The following is a 7,592-nucleotide window of genomic DNA, read 5'->3' on the forward strand; positions in this document are numbered from 1 at the left end:
CCGGAGGGCGGGGCCAGCGCACGCGTGACCGCGGGCGGGGTGGGGCGGGGCTGAACCGCCGCCATGCGCCGCCGAGGGCCGACCTGCTGGGGGCTGCTGCTGGCCCTGGTCCTCTGCCGCTTGCGCCCGGCGCGTCCCCGGAACGTGCTGCTGATCCTCGGTGAGTGCGCCCCAGCCAGCGAGCCCTGCAGCCCTTCGCGTCTGCGCTCCCCGCTGCCCCAGACCCTTCGCGCTCGGCTCCTTGGAGAGGGAGGCAGGGGCGGCCTCACGCATCGCGTGTCGGCCAGCCTTCAGCACCCCAGTCCTGCCCCCGGCTCTGACCCCCACCCCCACCCGTGCCCAGATCAGCCAGGGCGCCCAGCTCGGGAAGCTGGGCTGTTTTCCAGAACGCAGCGTGGTACAGTCCCTAGAGGGGATGCTGGAAGAGGGGCTGATGCCCAAGTCCCCGGAGACGTGGCTGCGTGCCCCGGGGCGCCCCGCCCTCCTCTCCTCCCCAGCGGTGTAACCCTGTAAGTTTGCCCTTGCGTTTTCAGACCCCGGAGCCCTGTGGCTCAGATCTCCTCTGGCTGAAAAGCACAGCCCACCCCCCTCACCCCCCACCCCCGCCCTCTCCCCTAACCCCAGCCCTTCCCAGAAATCACAAGTTCTTCTAGTGCTTGCTGTTCAGAGACTTGGTGACCAGGGCTCCAGCTGTCACAAGACAACCCTATTCTTTTCCTCTTTTGAGGTTTGGCGTTGTACCAGACGCAGTCTCTCTGATTAACTTTGTGGTCCCCAACCAGGCCTTGCAACTGATTGTAGCATAAAAGAGTTCTCCCCTAAGGGCTCCCATCAGCTCCTCCTTGCTGGGGACACAGGTACAGAAACCGCATCCTCATGCAGCGTTTGCCGAGCTCAGGACTGCCCAATCATGCCCCCTTGCTAACAGGGCCACCTGAGTATCATGCCCTCTGGGTGTCAGTCCCGGGAAGGTGTCAGGCCGCCCAGATGTCATGCCCGCTTGGGTCATGCCCACCCGGGTATCCCACTTGCGTGGACCTCACTGGCCCAGGCCACCACGGCCTCAGTGTCTCTGCCTTCCTCAGCGGACGACGGAGGCTTTGAGAGTGGTACCTACAACAACAGTGCCATCAGCACCCCCCACCTGGACGCCTTGGCCCGCCGCAGCCTAGTCTTCCGCAATGCCTTCACTTCCGTCAGCAGCTGCTCTCCCAGCCGGGCCAGTCTGCTCACTGGCCTGCCCCAGGTGAGGGCTGCAGGGGTGCAGGAGGAGGGCACGGGAGAGGGAGAGCCCCTCCCTCACCTCTCCTGGGATGTGCTCACCTTCTTTTCCCCACCACCTGCCCACCATGAGCCCTGGCTCCACTGCTCTGTGTGACTGTGAGTAAAGCACTATTTGTGCACCTCGATCTCCTTACCTGTTAAACGGGGTCTTGATAATACCTCGTTCGTGGAATCGTTATGGGGTTGGCCAAGCTCGTGGTTTATACATAAAGCACGTGGGAGGGTGTCCGACAAGCACTTGCTCAGCGTTAACTCATGTTACGATATCGTCCGGGAGCTTGAGTGCAGGTAAGAGGCGCCCTGTGAAGCACTTCCTCTGTGTTTGCTCTGCTAGGATGTGCATAGCATAGAACTCACCCTTTTAATCGTTCACAAATGTGCAGCTCAGTGGCATCAGGTCCATTCACACTGTTGTGCAGCCATGCGTCCATCCGTCCACCTCCAGAACTTCTTCATCTTCCCAAACGGAAGCGCTGTGCCCGTTAACACTGCTCCCCGCTCCCCTTCCCCGGCCCCTGGCAACTGCTCATCACTTCTCTGTCTCTCTGAACTTGGTTACTCTAGGGGAGTCCTACAGTGTGTGTCCTTTCGTGACTGCCTTATTGCACTGAGCAGAGTGCCCCCCAGGTCCCCACACAATGTAGCACAGAACAGCCTTCCTTCTCGTGGCCGAAAAGACTGGCCAGCGACCCATCCTATGGGTATGGCCCGTTTTGTTTACCCGTCCATCCCTCCGTGGACACTTAGGTTGCTCCTACCCGTGATTGTGATGAGTAGTGTTGCTATGAACGTGGGGACGCAGGTACTTATTTGGACCTGTGCCTCATGACATCCTCTGACGGTGAGCCGCTGTGCCCTGTGTCCCCATCCGAGAGACCGAGGCGCACGTGGAGAGGGAAGCTGTGGTCTGTGCCCCCACCACCACCCCCCCCGGAAGGCTCCTTGGGCGGCCACGGGCCGCAGGAGTGAGGACAGGGCCGCCCCATCGCACCTTACGTCTTTTTCTAGTCTGACTTTGTGACGTGTCGACTGGTTTTTTTGCACTGTAAAAAATCCAGTTAATTAGAGGTTTGCTGCCCTTTTTCCCACCACGGTACGTGTTCATGACAAAGAAGTTGGGAAGTACAGGTAGACGAGAAGAAAATAAAAACCACCCGTAATTATGGGTACATTTTCTCAGCCTGCCACGTTTCCTGCTGACGTCCCGTGGCCTGGGAGAGGCGGTGAGACTCTCCCAGGATGCTGGCTGCCGGGCTCTCCGGGGGGGTGGGGGGGTGGGCAGGAAGGGCCATGGGGAGAGTGGGGGCAGGCAGGGCGGGATCCCGCCTCATGGGCATCTCTGCCGCAGCATCAGAACGGGATGTACGGCCTGCACCAGGGTGTCCACCACTTCACCTCCTTCAACGAGGTGCAGAGTCTGCCAAGGCTGCTTGGCCAAGCCGGCATTCGCACAGGTGAGTGGCCTCATGCCCCGGCGGGGTGAGGCCTGGTCCTGAGCCACCCTCCGCCTGTGTCACGTGCTCGGAGCACCCAAGGTCCAGGGCCTTCTCCCTGGGCCCTGGGTCCGTGAGGACAAGGGCCTGGGCTGATCTCATGGCGGCTACGCCAGGGCCGTGGGGTTTGGGGGACAGTGGGGTAGCTCCGGGACCCTGGCAGGCCCACGTCCCCACCTCCAGGCATCATTGGGAAGAAGCATGTGGGGCCCGAGACGGTGTACCCGTTTGAATTTGCATACACGGAGGAGAACGGCTCCATCCTCCAGGTGGGGCGGAACATCACCAGAATTAAGCTGCTGGTCCGGAGGTTCCTGCAGACTCAGGATGACAGGTGTGAGGACGCCCCCGTCCCCTCCCTCACGCGGCCAGACCTCTGGGCAGTTAACCTGTGATGCACATCCCAGAGTCTTTAGTGGGGATTCTTGGAGGCCCCAGGTGGAGGAGTGGGGGAGGGGGAGAAGGTTCCAGAAACTCAAAAGGAGAGGCGACACGGGGAACCTGAGACGGAGAATCCCAGGGAGACTTTCAGTTCTAGAGAAGTGAGCGACGCTGAGGGGTGTTCCCTCCTAAAGAAGGGGGCTCCCCAGAGTAGAAAGCCAGGTGGCATGTCCACCGGCTGACCTCAGGACTCAAGCCCCTCCCTCCCTGGGCAGGCCCTTCTTCCTCTACGTCGCCTTCCACGACCCCCACCGCTGTGGGCACTCCCAGCCCCAGTACGGGACCTTCTGTGAGAAGTTTGGCAACGGGGAGAGTGGCATGGGGCGGATCCCAGACTGGACTCCGCAGGCCTACGACCCACAGGACGTGCTGGTAGGAGCCCCTCACCGTGTGTCCGAGATGTTCGCTTACCCTTCCTCCTCCACCTTGTAAATCGGAGGACTTGGCTGCCCTGGCCCCGGGTGTGTGACTTCACCACGTTTAAGAGGAGACTCCGTGACTCAGTGGATCCGGGTTCCCGTCCACGGGGCCGGCAAAGAGAGGCGTCAAGATGTGGAGTGACGTGTCCAGAAGCAGGGACGTTCTGGGCTCAACCGTTCACTGGTGGAGGGTGATCTCGGGCCCTGGAAGGAAGGCCGGCTCCTCAATCTCCTACCCCAATTCAAGGACTGGTCACCCCTTCCCCCCAGCTTGTCTGCCCGCGTGTTCTAGCCCTGACTTTGCACCCGCGTGCCCCTCCAGGTGCCTTATTTTGTCCCTGACACTCCTGCAGCCCGAGCGGACCTGGCTGCTCAGTACACCACCATCGGCCGCATGGACCAAGGTGGGTTCAAGGAGCCTGGACCGTGGGGTATGCCCCAGCATGGGCCCCATCCCAGACCAGAGCTCCGAAGTCACAGTGTCGGCGGGGCCGTGTCCTCCCTGCAGGCCCTATAGGAGACAGGACAGTCCTTCCTGTTTCTTCCAGCGTCTGGTGGCCCCAGGCGTTCCTTGGCTCCTGGCTGCATCCCTCCCCTCTCTGCCCCGTCCTCACACAGCCTATTGGGTGTCTTCTCAGTGTTTCTTCTATAAGGACACTTGTCATGGGACTTAGGGTCCACCTGGGCACTTTGGGACAGTCTCCTTGAGATCCTTGACGATTGCAGCTGCAAAGATCTCTTCTCCGGATGGGAGAACCACTATTAGCCGGTGGTGACCTGGGGAGGGGACAGGCGTAGAGGGAGTCCTGTCTTCCAGCCACTGCCCATACTGCCCAGTTATCCCCCGGGACAGGCATGAGATTCTGGAAAACAAAACAAGAACCAGCGTCTACAGGTAGCAGCTGCACAGGGTGACGTGGACGTGCTGAGGAATGGCCGACCTCCCTGGCTTACTGCTGGACGGGGTGCTGGGTGGGAGGGAGGGACGGCAGGGGTGCAGGGCCCAGCAGCCCGATGAAGAAATGTGTGAGCGCACGCATGTTCCCGCCCTTGCACGCCCAGCCGTGGCTGAGCTCTGTTGTCCCCTCTGCACCCCCAGGGGTCGGACTCGTGCTCCAGGAGCTGCGCGGAGCAGGTGTCCTGAATGACACCCTGGTGATCTTCACATCCGACAACGGAATCCCCTTCCCCAGCGGCAGGACCAACCTGTACTGGCCGGGCATGGCTGAACCCTTGCTGGTGTCGTCCCCAGAGCACATGAAACGCTGGGGCCAGGTCAGCGAGGCCTACGTGAGTCTCTTAGGTACGGCTCTGCAGCTCACACGGGCAGGGGTGGGGGAGCTGAAACTTGAGCGGCACCACCACGTCCAGGCAGTGCTCCGCGGCCCGCTGCCTTATGTGGTGCCCACACCACCTGGGCAAGGAAGGGACGACCACCCCATTCTACAAATGCAGCAGTGAGGATCAGAGAGGTAAGTTGCCTAAGGTGCCACAGTTCTTGAGCACCGAGCTAGGATTCTAGCTTGGGTCTCGCGGTCTTTGAGACTGTCGCCCTCCCCACTGGCCCGCTGGTGAGCGCCGGCCTCAGCTGGAGCACTTGTTAACGCCCACCCGGCAGGCCCCACCCCCAGAGCGCCTGGTGAAGTAGATCTGGGGTGGAGCCTGAGAAGTAGCATTTGTGACAAGCTCCCAAGTGATACTGATGCTGCAGGCCCCGGGGAGCCCCTGTTTTGAGGGTTCAGGGCAGCAGGACCCATGCAGCTTGGGGCCCACATCTCCCTTTGGCCCCAAAGCACAAGTCGGGGAGCACTGTGGCCACAGCACAGGGCAGGAATAGCTGCGCCCCCTCCGTGGGGGCTTCCTTACTGATCCAAAGGATTCTGGTAGGATCCCGAATATCACCAAGTTGGGGCCTCTTGTTAAACCATTAAAGGCATTGTGTGCTAGAGGGCCGAGACAACCTTGACAGGCATGGGGCCCACAGCGGCTCCTCCCTGTTGGTGATCCAGTATACGAGGTGGCCCCCCAGTGTTCCAGAGTGGCTTGGAGTCAGAGTGGCTTGGTGGCTGGAGGGCTGCCGTGCTGAGACACCACGTCCTTTCCAGATCTCACGCCCACCATCTTGGACTGGTTCTCCATCCCTTACCCGAGCTATGCCATCTTTGGCTCAAAGACTGTCTGGCTCACGGGCCGGTCCCTCCTGCCGGTGCTGGAGGCAGAGCCCCTCTGGAGCACCGTCTTTGGCAGCCAGAGTCACCACGAGGTCACCATGGCCTACCCCATGCGCTCCGTGCACCACCAGACCTTCCACCTCGTGCACAACCTCAATTTCAAGATGCCCTTTCCCATCGACCAGGACTTCTACGTGTCGCCCACCTTCCAGGACCTCCTGAACCGCACTGTGGCCGGCCGCCCCACCGGCTGGTATAAGGATCTCCACCGTTACTACTACCGGGAGCGTTGGGAGCTGTATGACAGGAGCCAGGACCCCCACGAGACCCGGAACCTGGCTGCCAACCCCCACTATGCGCAGGTTCTTGAACTGCTGCAGACCGAGCTGGCCAAGTGGCAGTGGGAGACCCATGACCCCTGGGTGTGTGCTCCCGATGGCGTCCTGGAGGAGAGGCTCTCCCCCCAGTGCCGGCCACTCCACAATGAGCTGTGAGCCTCCCTGGGGCACGTGCGCAGCCTCCCCAGACCGGGTCCCCACGCGGCCCATCTGATAAGGGCTCTCCCCGGTGTTGGTGTCATTCTGCCACTGCCTGGAGGGGAGAACAGGGCGTGTGACCCAGTCCTTCACCCCCCTGTGATAGGGGACGCTGCTGTTCTTGTGTCTGAGCCCTGTCTCAGCATAGGAATTCCAGGGGATCCTGGAACAGGGTGGGGCCCCCAGTCCGTGTCAGGTGAGGGTGGTCTGGGCAAGGGGGTCTCGTGTCCTGGGTCAGGTTGGGGACCTGCAGAGAGAAGGGGCTGGGACCTGGAGCTTAAGATCCTTTTCATTCTTTGGAGCCCCCAGATGTTCCCACTTCCAGGTACCACGTGGGTGCTGGGAGGGTTCAGACTACACTCTGTGTAGGGACGCGGTATCTGCCTTTTATCAATCTCTGGTCTTGAAAAAAATCTGTGAACACGCCTGGGGCTTGTTTTGCTCTGCCCCACGGTCAAGTTCCTGACCCTGGCTGGGTTTCCGCTAGGCCGCTGATTCATGGCAGGCTCCCCAGGTGCCGAGTTTCATTCTGTGGTCTATAGAGGCAAGCTCGTCCTTTTTGAATGTCCGAGGGGGAAGAGCCCGTCCTCTGGCTTGGGTTAGTTCTGTCCGGTTGGACTCCAGGGCTGTGGCACAGATGTTGCTCACAGATGCTCCACACCTGCCCGGTGCCCGCCTGCCGGGAAAGCAGAAGGTCTCCCTGGAAAGCCCAGAACGCGGGGGCTTTTTCCCTTGAGTGGGTGGGCTCCCGCGCTCCCCTGCCCTCCCCCACCAACACCATCCTGGGGGCGTGGAGGAAGATCCACAGTCCGGGACACCGTGAAAGCCTTTTATTTTAGTAAAATGTGCAGAAGCTCATTTTCTGGCTTGTTTATGAGAAGGCTGGCGTGAATTCTAGAACAACTTCCTGAGGCACTCGGGTTCAGGGGAATGACCTTCAGTCTCCCACAGTAGGGGGCACAGCCAGGTGCTAGGGGGCCTGGGGGCTGGGCCCAACCATGCCCACATGTCTACTGAGCTCTGGAGGTGGAGGAAAGGCACTTTGCCCTGGAGAAGGGGCTGAGTGGGCTGCCCGGTAGAGGGTGCAGATCTCGGGCTCAGGAGGAGCCCGGCCGGTGTGCAAGGGTATTTGTGGGAGGCTTCTCCAGGACACCCCCGTGGGTCCCTGAATCAGGTATGGTGGCCACCAGGCAGAAACCCACGAAAATACTGTTTCCTTTGTTGGGAAACCATATTTCCCAGTTTGTA

The 7,592-nt window shown here is 60.9% G+C and overlaps 1 protein-coding gene across 3 annotated transcripts; it reads left to right on the plus strand.

Annotated features, from left to right (window-relative positions):
• The first annotated feature begins 51 nt into the window (after positions 1-51).
• SGSH (N-sulfoglucosamine sulfohydrolase) lies at positions 52-7,202 on the plus strand. Of its 3 annotated transcripts, XM_028112731.2 has the most exons (9): positions 72-160; positions 344-509; positions 1,086-1,246; positions 2,633-2,738; positions 3,047-3,111; positions 3,434-3,590; positions 3,960-4,041; positions 4,737-4,940; positions 5,743-7,202. In XM_028112731.2, exons 3-9 carry the CDS (start codon positions 1,182-1,184, stop codon positions 6,300-6,302), a joined length of 1,239 nt encoding a protein of 412 aa, XP_027968532.1. In that variant the 5' UTR covers positions 72-160; positions 344-509; positions 1,086-1,181; the 3' UTR covers positions 6,303-7,202. The 3 variants fall into 3 exon arrangements, with proteins under 3 accessions (XP_027968530.1, XP_027968533.1, XP_027968532.1); XM_028112729.2 differs by lacking the exon at positions 344-509 and having other exon boundaries at positions 52-160; positions 2,961-3,111; XM_028112732.2 differs by lacking the exon at positions 344-509 and having other exon boundaries at positions 52-160; positions 2,961-3,111; positions 4,737-4,927; positions 5,743-6,128.
• Positions 7,203-7,592: the final 390 nt, after the last annotated feature.

Source organism: Eumetopias jubatus, unplaced genomic scaffold (assembly GCF_037043125.1).
Source record: "Eumetopias jubatus isolate StellerSeaLion01/CBP00866 unplaced genomic scaffold, mEumJub1_p1.0 scaffold_10, whole genome shotgun sequence".
Taxonomy (NCBI): domain Eukaryota; kingdom Metazoa; phylum Chordata; class Mammalia; order Carnivora; family Otariidae; genus Eumetopias; species Eumetopias jubatus.

What these genes read in the sequence shown, in the direction of transcription:
- SGSH (XM_028112729.2), top strand. Translation starts at nt 64, where the DNA reads ATGCGCCGCCGAGGGCCGACCTGCTGGGGGCTGCTGCTGGCCCTGGTC. An exon ending in TGCTCACTGGCCTGCCCCAG is followed by an intron (nt 1,247 to 2,632) that starts GTGAGGGCTGCA and finishes TCTCTGCCGCAG; the next exon opens with CATCAGAACGGGATGTACGG. An exon ending in CATCGGCCGCATGGACCAAG is followed by an intron (nt 4,042 to 4,736) that starts GTGGGTTCAAGG and finishes CTGCACCCCCAG; the next exon opens with GGGTCGGACTCGTGCTCCAG.